This window comes from Molothrus ater, chromosome 8 (genome assembly GCF_012460135.2).
Source record: "Molothrus ater isolate BHLD 08-10-18 breed brown headed cowbird chromosome 8, BPBGC_Mater_1.1, whole genome shotgun sequence".
Classification (NCBI taxonomy): domain Eukaryota; kingdom Metazoa; phylum Chordata; class Aves; order Passeriformes; family Icteridae; genus Molothrus; species Molothrus ater.
In genome coordinates, this window is record NC_050485.2 from 21,600,164 (window position 1) to 21,618,566 (window position 18,403).

An 18,403-nucleotide genomic window follows, 5' to 3' on the forward strand; every position below is an offset into this window, starting at 1 on the left:
CCTTTCCTGAGCTTCATGTGACTGTGGTGAGGGCTGGGAAGAGGATGGGCTCAGGGTTGAGCCAGGGGCAGCCTGAAGGCCTCAGTTTGCCCCAGCAAAGTGTGGAGCAGAGCCCAGCTCTTGTAGACCACGTTGTTTGCTCCATGCCATCAGGGGAGGAAAAAGAAGATCTAGTAGAAGATCTGGTATCCCACCTCTGCTCTGTGGCTTCCTGTGGTGTTACACATGCTCTGTTTCCCTTCCCTGAGGACATTGGTCTTGGGGCAGGGCCTCTGCATGCTCCAGTGCCCTCCTCCTCCCTGCCTCAGAGCTGCCTGCGGAGAGGTTTTGGCAAAGCCGCGGAGCCGGTTTGGGCGGTGCAGGCCCGCCCAGCCTGGCTCCCCTCCTCGCTCGCTCGGGGCTGGTTACTGATTACTTTGGGCAGCAGGTGGAGGAGGCCAGGGCTGCCAGCGATTGGGCCCCTGCCTTTGCTGGCTGGTTTCAGGAAGCAGCACCTGCGTTTCACTTGGGACGGGAGTGCTGGAGCAGAGTGGAGAAGCACCGTCAGCCTGGGGTTGGGCTCAGGGAGCAGAGGGTGAGGGGAGCCAGCCCCTGCACCGCACCCCACAGGACTATGTGCACCTGTCCTTAGAGGAGACGCTGCATGGAGGATCCGAGACAGGAACTGCGGCTCCTCAGCTGGGAATATGAGGATTGTTGTGCTGTACGGAGACGGGACCTGGCCGGCTGCAGCGACAGACCCAGGGCAACAAGGAGGCCATACCCGGACAGCCGAGGAGCACACAGTGGCTGGGACAGTTCAAGGACACAGGGGGACATCTCCGTGGACCAACAGAGCAGGAATGGAGACTGCAGAGGTTTTTGGAAGGGACAGATGCAGTACATGGACTGCAGGAGAGCAGACGATGTTTGGAAGGCAAAAGACAGGATATAGAGGACAGAAACTACAGGGTGTGTGAGAGGGAGGGTGTTCAGTACAGAAACTGCAGTTCTGAGATAAGAGGAGGGTGGAACAGAGAGGACAGAGTACCTGGGCAGTATAGGGAGAGAGGACGGCAATATGGAGAGGATAGAGGCCTTGGAGACTGTAGGGAGGGGGGAAGGTGGTATCAGGACTACAGAGATCCTAGGGACTACAGTGAGCATGGAAGACATTATAGGCACAGGAAAGAGAGGGATTCTGGGCAGTATAGGGAGAGGAGAAGGCAGTATAGAGAGGATGGAGGCAATCAAGTATATAGGGAAGGGGAAAAGTGGTATAGAGATGATGGAGGCCCTAGAGCATATAGAGAGCAGGAAAGGCCACATGTAGGTGTCAGGGACCAAGTAGATGAAGAAGACAGTGAACAGCACAGGAGGCCCAAAGGCCATGTCATGGACCACAGCAGTCCAGACAGAGGTTATGAAGTTCCTGCATTTGCAGTCAGGTCCTCAGGAGATGGTAGTGTGAACCTAGGGTCAGGTACCTGCTACACACAGTTCGAGACATGTGTCCTTGACTCCGACAGCTGTGGGGAGCTGGAAGGAGAAGCCCCAGGGCCTGGGAGGCCAGCCAAGAGCAGCAGCAGGGCAGCAGAGCACTCGAGGGTACGCACGGGCCGGCCCGACTGGAGCCAGGTCTGGGAGCAGGAGGCCGAGGAAGAAAACAGGGTGGGCTCTGTGCTGCAGAGAAACAGCTTCTACAGACGGACGGCTCCCAGTGCCCTGCGGCACTCAGAGTTTGTGCAGACCAGGAAGAAAAACCCAGGTACACAGGGAAATGGGGGGCAATTCCCTTGGGTGTGCCTTCACCCTGCCCTGGCAGCAGGGCAGTGCTGGGAGTCTGGTACACGTGGGTGGCCAGCACAGCCAGCCTCTCTCAGGAAGGCTCCTCCCTGGGACTTAGTGAAACAGCATCATGGTTGTCACTCCTCCGTGCAGCCTCTGCAAGGGGGTTTTGTGGAGGCCCAGGTGGGAGGGAAGCACAGGTGACACAGACTCAAGGCTGTCCTTTCTGTTGCTCCTGGTTTTGGTACACCCTAAAACTTGTGTCCCTGGTTTGTCTGCTCTCTCAGGGCTCAGAGGAGGTTCCTCATGAGGGAGAGGGAGAGATGCTGGGGTTACTCCCACTGTCTCTTTATAATCCAGCATTAATAGATTCTGTAGGAACCAATTCCTGACCCTGAGCATGAGTATGGCAGCTGTTCGCAGGCAGCACAAAGCAGGCAAATAGAGGAAGCTGTTGAAGCACTCAGACATATGCAGAGAGCAAGTACTCAGAGTTGCATAATTCACCTGGGCAGGATACCCAGGCACCTGCATGTTGGGGGGCTGTCACCAATGGGAACCTCTTGCACCATCACCTCTCAGTACTGCAGGGGTCCCTTGCCTGTGCTACAACAGTTGCATGCCCTGTGTCCTGGGTCCTCAAGCCATCTCCAGATCTCCAGTCCCATCAAATAACACCCTGGAGCTGCAGAATTACCAAAGTGGAAGGCTTAGGCTGTCTTGGCATGGGTGAAATCATTCCCTTGATGCTATGGCTGTGTCAGAGTCAGCTGCAGACAGATTTGTGCAGCTTGGTTTGTTGGTGCAAGACTATTGGTGGGGGGTGAGGGGAAGCAGGGTGCTGGGGTCTGGGCAGAGGGACAGAAGGAGCCCTTCTTGATGGACAGGCCTCCAAGTGTCTGAAAACTTGTTTGTTCCTGTGCCCTTTCTGCCAGCATCTGTCTCATGTAGCTGTGTATGAATTCTCTTGAAGTGGGATTGAAATGGAGAGGAAAACTGCAACAGCCAAAGTGATGGCAAAGCTGGAGGCAGTGCCTACCTCTGCCTTAGCAAGAAATCTGTCCTCTGGAGATATTTTATTAAGCAGGCTCCAATGGCTGCATTTCTGCACTCTCAGGCCACCCTGTAAGGGTGGGACTTTGCTCAGCTGCGTCCCCAGGGTGAGGAAAGGGAGAGGCTTTGTGGTGCCAAGATGTCCAAAGGGCAGCAGGGGAGCCAGGAGGAGGCCAGGAACAGAGTGGGGTGGGAAATGGTCCACAAAGCCTTAGGAGGCTGGAGTAGTGCTGCTTCTCCAGCTTTTGCTCGAGTTGAAGGGACAGACTGTGATGCCAAGTGAAAGCCTATGCTCTTCAGGATTATAGGATTCTTCTCCACTGTGGCAGGCTCAGGGGCATGGGAGGAGCTGTGAGAGGTGCAGGGCAGGATGCTCTCATCATCTGCACCAGTGTCTCACAGCAGAACAGGAGGGATGTAAGCTCCAGGTATTTCAAACACTGTCTTTCCATCCTGTGGCCTTTTTCTGGCTGCAATTGTCAGTTACTTTCCTTTCCTTGCCCTGCTGGGGCACAGTGCTGGATCATCTCTCCTTGGCATGTACTGCTTTGCTGCTGTAGCTGCCTCAGTGGGAGATCCCACCAGCACCTCCCCATAAGAGCTCCCATTGTGCTTGGCAGCAGACACTTCCTGTGCAGAGGGCAGGCAAAAGTCAGCTCTGGTTCTCCCTCAGTGTGTGCTCCAGGCACTTTTTCTAATGCTGTTTACTTCTCTGCCAGGTTCCTCCTCCATCCACTGAGTAACAGAATTTGGGATTTAAAGCCTCAGTAGAGATCATAGAATGGTTTGGATTGGAAGAGAACTAGAGGGACATCTAGTTCCAATGCCCCTGCCATGGGCAGGGATGCCACACTCTAGATCAGGTTGCCCAGGGCCCCATCTGGCCTGATTTGAATACTTCCAAGCCAGTAGAGGTGATCTTTTCTGTTTGCAAGGTTATCACACTTTTTACAGATTTCTGTACAGTGTAAGTGGGTGACAGCTGCAGGGTTAGAGCACCTCTTCTGGGATAAGACTCAGATGTCTGGCTGCCTGACATATCCACAGGAGAACCCACCTGTCATAGTTTTGCTGCTTAGTCACCATCATTCTTAAAGGTTTTGCGTGCTAATGTGTTGCATTTCAGCTCTGAACCCCCACCTTTTTCTCCTAAATTAGAGCTTTTTAGTTGATGGATATTCTTCTCAGGCAGGTACTGTAATTAAGTCATTTTTCAGTCTTCAATTCTTTGTAGTGAATGGAGTCTTAAAATACCCCTGTCAAAGACTCACAGGAAGACCTTTCAGTGTTTATTCTTCCTGATGCTCACTCATTTTTCAGTTCAGACTCTTTTAAAACAGTGGACTTCAGAGCTAGGTGAGGCATTCTGGGTGGGTGTCAGCACTAGTTTACCTTGCTATGCTCCTGTGCCCTTGTCCAAAACCCCAGTGGTCCTCTGCAATATTCAGGGAATTCCTGTTGAATTTTGTCTGATCAAGCCAAAAAATTACTGCCCAGAATACAGTCCTGTATGTGGCTGCATTTCTTGTTCCCATTAATGTGTTTGTCTGCATTAAACCTGCTTGGTTTGAATAATTCCATCTTATTCAGGGTACCCTGGATCACTCAGTGACTCATATGCCTCATCTTTATTTGTGGTCCTGTTAATCGATCCTCACTTCTCTACATGACAGCAGTGATTTTCCATTTACTCTGTGATGTGGGATTAACTAAATCCAGTCTCTGGAGAACCTGTTTAGAAATGCCTTCTTTTCTGGATAATCTCCACTCCACTGGCAGTGGATTTTAAAGGTGGGGTTTTGGTTTGGTTTTTGTTTGTTTGTGGGGGGTTTTTTGGGTCTGTTTTTTTTTTGGAGGGTTTTTTTCCCTCTTTTTGCTTTTTAGAAAGAAATGAGCAGAAAATTTATTGTATAATTCTACCTTTTTGCCAGGTTTGCCAAAAAATATACTCTCTCTCTGCCTACTTGTGGGATTGTGTCATTGTAGGATTTCCTTTGTTCTGGATGGAAATAAAGGTCCATTATAAAGTAGCATTTTATTTCCTCATTTAAAAGAGGAAAACTGAGTTCTACCATCCATGGATTTTTCTTGGTGTCTTTCTTCTCTAATTTTTCTGTGGTGTGTCTATTATCTATTATCTAGCTTACTTTATTCATTTATATATTTGCATTTGCTGTCTTTATTGAAGCACAGAGGCAGGACAGAGTTTTCATCAGTACGGTTCTCTTAATGTTTTTTGGATTGTATATTTAAAACATCCTTTTTAAGAAGGATTTCATTCAGCTTTCATTCTTTTGTCCATCAGTGGCTTTGCTCACACTTTTGTTGATGCCCTGCCTCAGTTTTAGCAGCTTAGCTCTTTTACACCATCATATTACTTCACTTTTTTCTGTGTCAAGGGTTGGAATCATCCTCAGCTCACACTGAATGCCACGGGGCTGTCTGGGCAACCAGAGGCTGTTTGGGGCCATGGTTGTGGTCTTACCTGGCATAGAAACATCCCAACCAAGCTCTGCATGAGGCATGTTTGGGATACCAAGCCACTCCAATGGCCCTGGAGAAGCATCCCCGTTCTGCCCCTGTTGAGCTCCCTGGTGTATTACCAATGTCTGGAGTAAGAGTTTTCACCCCAGCCAGATCCTGCTCCTGGCAGCCAGTTTAGCCTTTTGCTCAGATTAATTATTCCCTGCCCTAGTTTCATCGCCCCCCCTCTCATGGTCGGCAGTGGCTCCTCCCCTCCTGGCCTCCACATACTTCAAATATTTGCAGCTGGTTTGTTTTGTCCTGAGTCACTGCTTGACTGTGCTGAGCCGTGGGCCCGGGGCCGGGCTTGCCTGGGGCTGGGAGCAGCTCTGCCGGAGATTGCTGGGATTGTCCTGGGCGCTGATGGGCGGCACGTCCGTCCCTCTCCAGGGAGCGCTAGCATCTGCGGGATGCTGCCAGGTGAGCCCTGAGGAGCAGCAGCTGGGGGGCGAGGCAGACCTTGGGGTGAGCCCTGCAGCGGGGGGGACATGCATCCCCTTGGATCTGCTCTGTGTGGGTCAGCTCTGCTCCCAGAGCAGGGCAGGGATGTGTCTAATTGCATGTGTGCTCCCACTAGGAGGCTGCGTAATGGCAAGTCAAAGTTTTCGTTAATTGGAAGAAGGTTGATGACAGTGGCATTTCTCAGACGAGCAGGATGAGCAGTGCGATTGCAATAGCAAAGCACAGCCTCCCCAGGAAGGGCAGAGGTGGGAGTGTGCTCCATCTTCACACCTCATTGCCAGGGCTGGGTTAGGAGCTGCTGCTGGGTCTCTCATGGGTCCAGCAGGGGTACTAGCAAAGCTCAAAAGCAGGTGCTCCTGAGAGGCTGTCTCAGACCATCAACTGAGGAGAAACAGGAGAACAGAATCTCTGAAAATTGTGATTGAGAACTTTGTTTTTGGAAATGTATTTCTGAATGCCTATTTGGCAACTGTGTCATGGGTAAAAATGAATTTGTCACTGGATTGGAATTTGTTGGCTTCGTTAAAAATACGAGTCATATTCCTGCAGGCCAGCAAAGCCCATTCAAGCTGTGGGGTATGTCTTAGCATCTCCAAAGTTGATGGGCATGATGAATCAAATTGAAAGGTAACACCTAAATAAAAAAATCTGTGGAGAAAAATGGAGATGTATTTTAAAAATACTTACTAGGTGACCAAAATCCACAGCTGTGAAATTGGTGGGTTTAGTTAACTGCTTAAAAAGCCTCATTTAGAGAAAGCTGCTATTAGACATACAAGGATGTGTGACAAACAAGAAAAAATAAATTCATGACAATTAACAGAGATAGTATGAAATACAAAAAGTGAGAGTTTTTAAATGCATCAGAAACAAACACTAAGTAATACATATTGGTCAGATATAAAAGCCAAATATTACAACATACAGATATAAGAGCCAAATAAGTTCTGTGTTTGAATATTTTGAGCTGTAAGTGTTTGGAAACTCAACAACTTTTGAGTTAATTGCTGAAGGAGGATGCTGGACTAGGGATTAAGAACAAGAGTTCGAGGAGCCTTAACTGCAACGTAGCCTTGTTTTTGAAGGAGTCTTAAAATGTTCAGAAAGAGCAAGAAGACTAGAGAATTAATTTGTATGAGTTTTCAAAATCATGCAAATACTGATACAGTGTAAGTGGGTAGAACTGATGTCCAGCATTGTGCCAGGTCATCCAGGCTGAGCTGATAACTACTGTGGGCTTAAAATCTGTGCAGGGAAGGTTTTAATTTCCCTTCCATAGGCAGGGACTTGAGACTTGCCAAAGAAGGGTGTCATGGAGCTGGCAATCTCACAAGTGTGGGTTGAATCCTTGCCACAGGGTACTTTCTGTAAGGGCCTGACCTAGATTTACTTGCCTGGGGTTTGCTTGGTGGAGCGTGGGGAGCTGCTGCATTTGCCAGCAGCACTGGGCATCCCCAGCTCTGTTTAGGGGAGCTGGAGCCAAACACATGGTGCCACTGCAGTTAGCTATGGCTAAGGCTGGGAGCACAGTAGGGTTGTTTGGTGATGCAGTAAACTCCCAAGGTGTCCTGTACAAAACTTAACGTGGTGGCATTTTTCCTGGGGCTAAATAAAAAATCCTGTTCTTCGACCAAAGAAATGTAATCTTTTCCATTTGTCTTCCCAAATGCTGCTGCATGGGTCATTTCTGGCTGTGATTTTGGCTTGTCTTAATTTTCAAGATTCTTCCCAGCCCACCCCATGCAGTAGTATCATCTCACCGCCCACCCCCTCTGGGTTTCACATACCTGTTTGCATTGCAAATTAACACCTTCCTCTTTCTTCCAGGCTGCCTTCCCACTTGAGCTTGCTCTCCTGCAAGACAAATGCCATACCTTCGTTAAAATAACTCATTTGTTGTTACTTCATTAACTCCCTGAGCCACAAAGACCTGCTGACTGTATAATCTTAGTGTTTAGGTGTCCCTCCTGTACGTTTTTCTGCTCGTATCCTGTTCAGCCTCCCAGTGCTCTGTCTAGGGATAGCCCTGTGGGTGTTTGTGAAGGACCTTGCACAGCAGGGCCCAGTCTGCTCCTGAAACTTTGCAAATGCTGTGGAAATGCAAAGAGCAAAATAAGTTAAACCCAGCATCTGCTCCGAGGCCCTCCTTGTGGATTCCTGCTGCATTTGAGTTGGTAAAGTTCATCACTGGGAGCTGCTGGAAGCCCAGACAGGCTCTCATGGGGTTAGGCTTAAGGATACTTGCCAGTAGGAATTAGTGAGGCCTTTTCTTCCCAGCGATTGCCTACTAAATGAAGTGCTGGTTGTGTCACTGAATCCTCCTTCATGGAGCTGGTTGTTTTGCCTCTCCCCAGGCTAGATTTCAAGGCAGGGCAGCAGAGATGCCAGCTTAGAGAGACAAATATCTTCCCTCCCACATTGAGGGCATCTGTGTTTCAGCTGGGTTTCCCATTTGCCAGGCTGGCACTGGGAATGATTTTGAAATTGCTCTTTCTGCAGAGAGGCACAGTGGTTCATCCTCAGCCCAGATAGCTCTAAGAACTTGCTGTTTGGTGCTGATGCTCCTGGTTTCTGCCGAGGCTGCTCTGCAATGGGAAGGGCCAAAAGGGCTGGCATGGTTTCAGATAATCATGGGCTGAGTCAGTGTCTCAGCTTGGGTGTCTTTTCTTTCTTGGATTGTTTCAGTGTGAAGACCCTGGCCTGGAGGAGCAGTGGACTTAGGCTGAGGCAGCAATTTTCCCATCCCATGTTTCATGATGCCGTGCTGGGCGCTGCCATCACCCCATGGAGCGTGGCTGGGGGCTGCTTGCAGCCTGCCCAGCACCTGGGCAGAAGCGGCTGGAGCAAGGGGGTCTCCTAGGGCTGTGCACAGTCGGTACTGTGGTACCGGGAGAAGGGCTGTGCACAGTCGGTACTGTGGTACCGGGAGAAGGGATATGCTGCGTGTCCCTGAGATTAAGCAGGGCTGAGCCTCTGTTGTCTGACGCTGTCACCGGAGAGGTCAGGGACCTCTGGAAGTGCCTGTCCTGCAAAAACATTCCTGGAACTGGGGCATGTCTGCAGCTCTGAAAAAAATTCTGCTGATGGAGGGCAGCTGGGGCTCCGTAGCAGACGGTGCATTTGTGGAATCAGCCATTGACATGAAGTAGGGTACCCGAGGCAGGCTGGCGCTGCAAGGGGCTCCGTGCTGCCCTGAAATGGGGGAGCCCCGAGTGTTCCTGGCCTGGAGGGGTGACCAGGGAGGTGCGGGGGGAGCACTGTGTCCGTGGTTTCGGTCCGGGGGCGCAGCCTTTGAGCGCAGGCAGGTGGGGCGGAGAGCGGCGGGGCCCAGGAGTCCGCGGGGGGATGAAATGTGTCAATGGAAGCGGAGGGGGCTGGGCCGGCCCGGGGCCGCAGGTGGCGCAGAAAACCAGGAGGAGAGGCGGCCCGGGGGTCCGGACGGGGCTGCGGAGGGAGGCCCGCAGCCCCGGGCCCTGCGGGCGGGGCGGCCCTGCCCGGCCGCGCTGGCCGGGCTCCAGCTCCAGGCTTTGCCGGCGGCAGCAGCGCTGCCGTGCCCGGGGCCCTCCGCGGCCATTGAGATGGAAATGCCCCGGGCCTGGAGAATGGAGACCCTGTTCCCAGCCTGAGGGAGGGGCGGCCGCCATTGCCTAGCGGGGGCTTCCCTCCGTGTCTGCAGCTTCCCGGAGCCGCGGGGTGGGAACGGAGCCGGGCCCCGGCCGGCATCAGGGCAGACCGTGTGGGGCAGGTTTGTTGCTCCCCTTGCCGGTGCCAGGGCTTTGCGGCGCCCCTGGTGCTGCGAGGGTGGGCTGTGGGAGCAGCCGGCTCTCCCTGCAGCCTGGGAAGGGCCCCTCTGGAAAGGCCCTTGGCCCACTCTCAATATTGCTGTTTCTCGGTCTCATGGGTTACATGTGTAGCAGTGCAGGTGCTATTTGTCTCCTGTCCTGGTATCCTTGCTGGAGCAGGCTGATCTCGATTATCTGTCTTGCAGAGATGACTCTCCTGTCCTCCCAGACACCATCCCTGGAGCCGTCCTCGGCCACCACTGAGAGTGCAGAGCAAAGGATGCTGGAGAAGAGGGCCAAGGTTATTGAGGAACTGCTCCAGACAGAGCGGGACTATATCAGAGACCTGGAGATGTGTGTGGAGAGGATCATGGTGCCCCTGCAGCAGGCACAGGTAGGAGCTGGGAAAGGAGGGGAAACTGGTGCAGCACTGGTGGATTGGGGTGAGAATACTGAGTCCATTCAGTTCTCAGAGGTGACTACGCAGCATGGGAACCCATAGAGGAAATTAAAGCTATTCCAATGGGAGGAAGGTTGTTCCTGCAGTTCCCTGCACTTGTTGCAATATGCCCATCTGCTTTGAGATCCTGCTGAACCCTCATCCTTGCTGGGAACAAGAGACCTGGCAGCAAGTATCGCACATTGAATTTTTTGGTGCAGGAATAGTTTCTCTTTGTTTGGTTATAAGTTAAATTCATTGACAGGAGAAATAAGATATGGGGTCTTGGCATGGGGACAGACTTAGTGGGAGGAAAAAGAGAAAACCAGGTGAGCAGAGGCAGGGGTGGAATTGCTGGGAAAGAGAAGGACACGTAAGGTGTGAGAGTTTCAGTGCACTGAGGACAAGGGAATGTGTTCAGGAGTCACTGTGATCAGAGGAGGTCACACCAGGTGTCTGCTGTGAAGCTGAGGACTGATGGGTTGCAGGAGGGCAATGAGGGGCTGTTGAGTCTACCTGGGACGTGTTCCCCATCCAGGATATCTCTTTTCCCATTCATTAGATGCAGAACATAGACTTTGAGGGCCTTTTTGGAAACATCCACATGGTAATAAACTTCTCCAAGCAGCTGCTGTCCGCCTTGGAGGCTTCAGATGCCATAGGTATGAGTTCTGCTGTTACCTTTTCTCAGAAGGCTGAGATGGGCATTGCTAGTGGCAGGGCATAACAGTTTAAATGATGGGAGAGGATCAGTGGGACTGGGCTTTCTCCCTGCTGGTACCCATTACCACTCATCATCAACAGTGAAGCCAAGGAGATCTATGTTGCCCCAGGGGTCACTATGCTCAGACACAGTGCCTGTGGCTGTCCATGGCCCTTTGTCCCAGAGTGCTGCCAGCTTGGGCCGTTCATGCTTTGGGCTGCCTGTGCCTTTGCTCTGTGGCTCCTGTGACCAATGTCTCCACTAGTCCCCCTGGGAGACCTGGATTGATTGAGCTCTCTGTGTTGGTGGGTGATGAGGAAGGGTCCTGCATGCTGTACTAGAGCTATTTTCTTGAGCTGTGTGTGTGGAATGGGGACACTGGATGTCTTATCAAGAGACACACCAGTGTTTTTGGAGGCAGATGGGGACCAGTAGACTCTGAAGTCCTGCTTTGCTGCTGTCTGCAGGACCAGTGTTCCTGACACATCGTGCAGAGCTGGAGAGTGTCTACAGAGTGTATTGCCAGAACCATGATGAGGCCATCGCACTGCTGGAAACCTATGAGAAGGATGAGAAGTTGCAGAAACTACTTTTGGACCTGCTGGATAGCCTCAGGTTTGAGCCTCCTCAGGTGGCAGCCACCAGGCTGGGATAGGGGGATCAGTTTCCAGCATCCCTGCCCCTCTTCAGCAGTGTTTAGATAGTGCAGGTGGTGACTGGAGAGGGTCTGATGATGGCACTGCATAGTTGACCAGGCTCTGGGTTCAAATGGCCCCCTGCCCAATGCACACGTGCTGGGAAACTTGTAGACCCCCTTAAAATCTTCGTAGAAGCCACCAATGTATAGAGAAGGTGGCATGTCCTGGACTGAGGGCTTCTGTTGCCCAAACCCTGAGCCACCACAGCTGCTGAGGAAGGAGCTGCTTTGCCTGGCTCAGTGGGTGCCAGGCTCCAAGTTGTGGAGGCAACTGCCCCGGGAGCCAGCAGATGGCTGCTCTGGGAGGACAGGGCTGCCCACTGCCCTGGCAGCCTCGCTGGGCAGGGCACAGACACTGGCTGTGGGATTGCACACCTGCCACCCCATTAACCCTTGCTTTTCTTTGCTTTTTGGCACTCTGTGGGCCGGCAGGAGCCTGTACAGTGAATGGTGAGTACTTCCTCTTAGTCCCTGCTTGTCTGTCTGTGTTGGTCTGGCCATGCCCTTGTAACTAACCTTCTGCCACAGGCTGGGTGCATGCTGGGCTGCCCTAACAGTGCCTTGTGGAGGCACCACTGGGAGGACAGGGGTGTCTGTGGCATCATTGCAGCAGAGGCAGTGGGTGGGCTGCACAGATGGGCAGCACAAGTGATGAAGCAAGGGGAAGTCTTGGGCAGGAAACAGGATTTGGGAGCTGTCAGCCCCAAAGCCAGGAAAGCCCTGCAGTGACTGCCATCCTGCAGTCAGTCTGTCCTGCACTGGGAGACAGACCTGGGCAGTTGGTTGGTGGATCAGCATCTGAAACAAGTGGCTCTCTGGCAAGTATGAGGCTGTGCCTCTGTAGGATTTCATGGTGGGTCTGGTAATGAAGAGGATCCTGGCTGGGAAGTATCACCTGCTGTGAGTGAGGAGCAGAAACCCGGGGTTTGTCTGAGAGCACTAGGAGTTCAGGAGTGCAGTGAATTTGTACATAAGGGTGGCTTGATTTAGGGAGTACAGTGGATTTAGAGGCATTGGAGTTCTGGGTCTGGTTGGCACTGGTTTGAGGGAGCAGAATGTGTGTGACAGAGCCGGACTGACGCCTGGTATATCTCCTTTGTCCTGACTTTCCAGGGGTTGCACAAACTACATTAACCTGGGCTCCTTCCTCATCAAGCCAGTGCAGAGGGTGATGCGGTACCCGCTGCTGCTGATGGAGCTGCTGAGTGCTACCCCTGAGGCTCACCCTGATAAGGCACCACTCACAGCTGCTGTCCTTGCAGTCAAAGAAATCAACGTCAACATCAACGAGTACAAGCGCCGCAAGGACCTGGGTGAGGAGCTGGGCAGTGCTGGGCACAGAGAGACAGGAGTGAGTGTGCTGAGGTCGGTGTCTGCTGGCCACTGAGCCTCAGCTGACAACCATGGTCATGGAGGAACTCTCACTGCTTAAGGGAGTTTGGCCCCATCACCATTGTAACTGCCCTTCAAGTAGCTGCTGGTTGTGAGCAGATCCCCCTTTGCTTCCTCGTGTCCAGCCTACCTGGCTCCCCCGGCTCTCCTTGTGGATTAGGAGATGTGGTTCTCCCATGTCACTCATGGCCTTCAGGCACCAAAACTAGACACAATATGCAAGTGTAGCCTCCCTGGGGCTGAACAAAGGGAGAAAATTACTGCCCTTTGATGCCTACTAGCCACCCTGTTTTCCCTTGAAAGTCCCCAGTTTGTGCAAATCTTACACTTTAGTCTTTCCTCATAGCCCCACTGAAGCTGAGGTGACAGAGGCTGCCTGTAATGATTGCTTGTATTTGCTAAAGAAGCAATATAGACACCTTCTGCATGTCCAGGGACTACTCTCCTCTCATCTTATGCTGGCACTATGCATAATCCTGTGGAAGAGCTTGAATGGTTTGTCTTCAGACTGTAGGGCATCTCAAGAGCCAAACAGGTGACACAGTGCTGGATGGGATGGGAGGTTATGATACAATATTTTATAAGGGCATGCAATGATAAGGCTGGATAATGGCTTTAAACTGAGAGGATTAAGATTTAGATTAGATATAAGGAAAAAGTCTTTACAATGAGGGTGGTAAGGCACTGGATCAGGCTGCCTGCAGAAGTTGCGGATGCCCCACCCAAGGAAGTGTTCAAGACCAGGTTGGATGGGGCTTTGAGCAGCTTGGTCTAGTAGATGTCCCTGCCCATGGCAGAGGGGTTAGAACTAGATGATTTTTAGGTCACCTCAACCCAAGCCATTCTGTGATGAAATGTGGGGTTCTTGGGACTGCAGAGCTTGGGAAAGAGGAGAACTAACAAGGTGATTGTTGACGAGGCAGTGTAAGACATGGGTGTTTGTGCTTACAAGGGTTTTGATTTCTGTATCAATCTCTTTAGTGTTAAAGTACAGAAAAGGGGATGAGGATAGCCTCATGGAGAAGATCTCCAAGCTCAACTTCCACTCTATCATCAAGAAATCCAACCGTGTGAGCAGCCACCTCAAGCATCTCACAGGCTTTGCACCCCAGGTACCGTGCATCAGCTGCACTTACACCCTGCAGTGCTTCTCCAGAAGTGTCTGCTGTCCCTCCACACCCCTTCCCCCTGTCCAGCTCTGATCCAGGCCAGCGAGGCAGAGTGAGCTTAGGGTCTGAACCACCCATCTCTGCTGTCCAGCTTGGGGGCAGGAGAGCCTCACATCTTGTAATCTGGGAGGGGCTGAGTCCTGCATTGCCTCCCTTGAAACGCTTTCTCTCACAGCTAAAGGATGAAGCTTTTGAAGAGATAGAGAAGAACTTCCGGATGCAGGAGCGTCTGATCAAGTCCTTCATCCGGGACCTTTCCCTGTACCTGCAGCATGTCCGGGTGAGCCAGTCTGGGTGTGATGCCAGGCCTGTGGGGCTCACCATGCACTGTCCCTCCTGTCTGCATGGTGTGTCCCTGCAGTGCCTCTGGCCACAGCTCCTGCCTCAACTCTGCTGGGGCTGGGTGGTCTGGGCTGCCCTGGGACAGCAAGCATGGCTCAGCTGTGTCTCCCTGGTGCAGGAGTCAGCTTGTATGAAGGCACTGGCAGCAGGGAGCATGTGGGACCTGTGCACAGAGAAGGGAAGTGGGGACTTGGACCAGTTCCAGAAAGTGAATCGTCTCATCAGCGACCAGCTCTTCTCCAGCTTTGTGAGTGAGGCTTGTGCCCCTTTGAGGCCCACCCTGGGGGTCTGCTGCAGATGGGCAGGCCTTGGGAGGCTGCAGGGAGGGTAACTTGGAGAGCTGTGAGCATTCCTGTTTAGCTGTGCCTTCCTGAGAGCTTTGATGCCTGGCAGTTTATGACTGTGCCTGTTAGATACACATTTTTTGAGCCCTACCTGAAATGCTACAGCTCTTTATGCGAGTGGTTCAGGTACTTTGCATAGAGTTACCCATGCTGGCACAGTTATGTAAGATTATAGGATAATTGCTGTTGGAAGGGACACCTGGAGCTCCAGTGGCTGCCACCAGGAGACAGTCACTGTATTGTCCTGGGGGGGCTGTGTGCTGGAGAGTGAGCTGCTGGTGTTCACAGTGGGGAGAGAGCACCCAGTCTCACCTTCTCCCTGCACCTCTGCCCACCAGAAAGAGCGGACGGAGCGGCTGGTGAGCTCGCCCCTGAGCCAGCTGCTGAGCATGTTTGCGGGGCCCCATAAGCTGGTGCAGAAACGCTTTGACAAACTGCTCGACTTCCACAACTGCACCGAGCGAGCGGAGAAGCTGAAGGACAAGCGAACGCTGGAGGAGCTGCAGTCAGCCCGCAACAACTACGAGGCCCTCAATGCGCAGCTGCTGGACGAGCTGCCCCAGTTCCTGCGCTTCGCCAAGGAGCTCTTTGCCAGCTGCGTGCGGGGCTATGCCGAGGCACACTGCGACTTCGTGCGCCTGGCCCTGGAGGAGCTCAGACCCCTGCTGTCGGTGAGTTCACACACTGCAGGCAGCGCCCTGGGCTTAGAGCAGCACGAATCTGTGCAGGCTTTGAGCCTCACTGGGACCTGTCACATCGTGGGGGAAGCTGCTACTGCAGTTTCAGGCCACTAGTGACTTGTGGAGAGCTCCTGTGGGATGGTGTTGGGGCAGGGATTGCAGGGTTATGTTGCAGTTGTGTGTAGAAGGCTCTTGGAGCAGTGGCAGGAGAGCATTCGCCTGGGAGAATGGTCACAAGTTTGAGGACCACTTAGAGCTGAGTCCAGACGGCACTGCAAGTCATAGGCAGGACTCAGAGCCCTGCCATGGTCTACACTGTAGCTCTTGGCCACTTCTCCCTGTACCTGTCACCTAACCAGGATCCTGACTTTGTTCCAGTTGCTGAAGGTGTCTGGCAGGGAAGGGAACCTCATTGCCATCTTCCAGGATGAGCACAGTCGAGTCCTCCAGCAGCTCCAGGCCTTCACCTTCTTCCCAGAGTCCCAGGCGGCTCCCAAGAAGACTTTTGAAAGGAAAAGCATGGAGCGGCAGTCTGCCCGGCGGCAGCCCCTCGTTGGCCTGGTGAGTTCCCTCTGCCCGTGTCAGGGCCTGCAGAGCCCAGCACAGCCACTCACACCTGCCTTGTTCCTCTGCAGCCGACCCACTTCCTGCAGTCGGATGACATCCGCGCTGCCCTCCTGGCCCGCTATCCCCCGCAGAGTCTCTTCCAGGCAGAGCGCAATTTCAATGCTGCCCAGGACCTGGATGTCTCCCTGTTGGAAGGAGACATTGTGGGCGTCATCAAGAAGAAGGACCCCATGGGCAGCCAGAATCGCTGGCTCATAGACAATGGGGGTAGGTGGCTGTTCCCTGCCCTTGCTGCTTGCTGTGAGTCTCCTCTTCTGGTCTCCCTGTGCCCCAGTCTGAGCTCCCTTCCTCTCCCTCTCTGCAGTGACCAAAGGCTTTGTGTACAGCTCCTTTCTGAAGCCCTACAACCCCCGCCGCAGCCAGTCCGACGTCTCTGTGGGCAGCCACTCTTCCAACGAGTCAGAGCACGGCAGCTCCTCTCCCCAAAGCAACGCCACCCTGACCTTCAGCCCCAGTGGGGCGGCCGTCACCTTCACTCAGAAACCCCTGCAGGACTCTGTCTCCCCAGCAGAGTCCCCACTGGAGGTGGACTCCCCCTGTGTGTCCCAGCTTGGCTCTGGTGACAGGACAGCCCCGCTGGCTGCTACTGTGACATCTCAGCGCCGCTGCAGCCGCCCCGAGCAGGGCTGCAGCCCCAGCTCTCGCAATGGGCACCCCACCAAAGCACATCTCAGGCCCACACCCTCCGTGGAGGACAGAGACTCAGGGCTGGAGAACAGCGAGTCAGAGGGCAACCAGGTGAGTCTTCAGCCACTCACGTGGGGCTGGGGATGCCAAGGGCTAACTGCTTTGATTGGCTGGGGACAGAATCATCCTCCTCCCTGGCAGTGACCATGAATATGTAGGAGGTGGGGTATGAGACCTTTTCTTCCAACAGCAGAGAACCAGGCTTCAGATGGGGGTGGGCAGAGCCAGGATGGGGCCAGGGCTGTCACTGGGGAGGACAAAAGCCCACACATCCTATGCAGTGAGATTAAGGCTGTGTGGTGTGACCATCTAACTGATGCTCTCCCCTTGTCTGGCAGGTCTACTACGCTCTCTACACCTTCAAAGGCCGAAACACCAATGAGCTGAGCGTGTCAGCTAATCAGAGACTCAGGATCCTGCAGTTTGAGGACATCACAGGCAATCAAGAGTGGTGGCTGGCCGAGGCCCACGGCAAGCAGGGCTACGTGCCCTCAAGTTACATCCGGAAGACAGAGTACACGTGAATCTGCAGACAGAGCCTGCACCCCGTGCCTTGTTCCTGCTGGGACTGCTAGGGTCTGGGGGAGGCTGGCCAGCCCTGCAGCCCCCACTGCTCACCCTTAAGGCTATGCCTCACAGCTGTGCAGTGCTCCTGGGCCCCAAACACTGGCTGCCATCGTCCCTTTAGGGGACAGAGAAGGGTGGGCTGGCCAGGTAAGCAGGAGCAGGCAGCTTGTGTGAGGGCAGGGGTGAGTTCACCTCTGAGGTGTGTTTGAGCCTCCTGTGTCCAGCCAGGAGCAGGGGAACAAAGCCTGGGGCTGTCACTTGCCCAGAAGGGTAAGGCTTGACTCAGGCTGAGGAGCTGCTGTGGATTTAAATTGTGGAAGGCTAATGCTGAGTTTCTGGAGATTGTCTTTAGTCAAGTAGTATTAAAAGCAACCCAGACTTTATGAATACACTCCCTGTGCAGCAGGAGCCTGGTCTTGCCTGTCTCTGCAGGACTTGGGGTGGGATATTTACACAGTGCCTGGGGAAGCAGCTCTGAGGTTTGCTGGGAGTAGTTGAGCCCTAGGCCTGGGCTGGATATGGCCTCTGAAACCCTCACAATAAACCCCCCAGCAGGTGCCTTCTCCCTGTGCTTGGTCTCCCAGGGGCTTGGCCTTTCCAAGGTCTGCTGCTGCCAGCAACCATCAGATTCCCATCTTTCAGGTGAGCCAGAAACCCTTGTCAGCACAGTGTTGGCTGTGCCCAGGACCCATCTTTGCACTGACATGCCCACCTGGCTGCTCTGGGCTGGAGCAGGGGAGAAAGCAAAGCACAAGCTGTCCTCCAGCCTGTTTCTGGGGTCTGACCAGAAGTGCCTCACCTGTGCTTTCCTGAACAGCATTGGAGAGGGTGCTGACATTCTGGAGCAGCAGGAGCATCATCCCTGGGAGGGCTGTGGTGCCTTTTGCTGCATTGGTGTGTGATACAGCTGCTGCCGTGTCCTGAAGGGAAGAGGTTCCCTTCATAGGGCAGTGTTTGTATTCCCTGTACTGCTGCTCTGCAAATAAAGATTTGCCTTTGTGTATAGAAGGTGCCTTTGCAAGTGTTGGGAGACGTGGGAGGAGTGTCTGGCAGGTGTTGCAGCCTTCATGCAGAGCCTGCAGGGCCAGGAACATTTCTGTTTTGGTGGGATCCAGCATTCTAGTGCCTTGGTCTTTGTGCCAGCTGCAGCTCAGGCATGAGGAAACACT

The 18,403-nt window shown here is 53.2% G+C and overlaps 1 protein-coding gene across 6 annotated transcripts in view; it reads left to right on the forward strand.

The window, feature by feature from the left end:
- The window catches only part of DNMBP (dynamin binding protein), a 33,925-nt gene extending 15,683 nt beyond the window's left edge, over positions 1 to 18,242 (forward strand). For 4 of the 6 annotated variants that reach the window (XM_054515619.1, XM_036385848.1, XM_036385846.1 and 1 more), the window contains 13 exons: positions 9,794 to 9,981; positions 10,589 to 10,688; positions 11,197 to 11,344; positions 11,859 to 11,876; positions 12,540 to 12,739; positions 13,800 to 13,930; positions 14,163 to 14,267; positions 14,448 to 14,576; positions 15,012 to 15,344; positions 15,732 to 15,914; positions 15,989 to 16,187; positions 16,285 to 16,718; positions 17,006 to 18,242. In XM_054515619.1, the coding sequence (XP_054371594.1) occupies positions 9,794 to 9,981; positions 10,589 to 10,688; positions 11,197 to 11,344; positions 11,859 to 11,876; positions 12,540 to 12,739; positions 13,800 to 13,930; positions 14,163 to 14,267; positions 14,448 to 14,576; positions 15,012 to 15,344; positions 15,732 to 15,914; positions 15,989 to 16,187; positions 16,285 to 16,718; positions 17,006 to 17,191 (2,354 nt within the window). In that variant the 3' untranslated portion in view covers positions 17,192 to 18,242. Of the gene's footprint in view, positions 1 to 5,737; positions 5,764 to 9,394; positions 9,551 to 9,793; positions 9,982 to 10,588; positions 10,689 to 11,196; positions 11,345 to 11,858; positions 11,877 to 12,539; positions 12,740 to 13,799; positions 13,931 to 14,162; positions 14,268 to 14,447; positions 14,577 to 15,011; positions 15,345 to 15,731; positions 15,915 to 15,988; positions 16,188 to 16,284; positions 16,719 to 17,005 lie in introns of those variants that run through there. The other 2 variants (XM_036385849.1, XM_036385850.2) reach the window with 2 other exon arrangements.
- Positions 18,243 to 18,403: the final 161 nt, after the last annotated feature.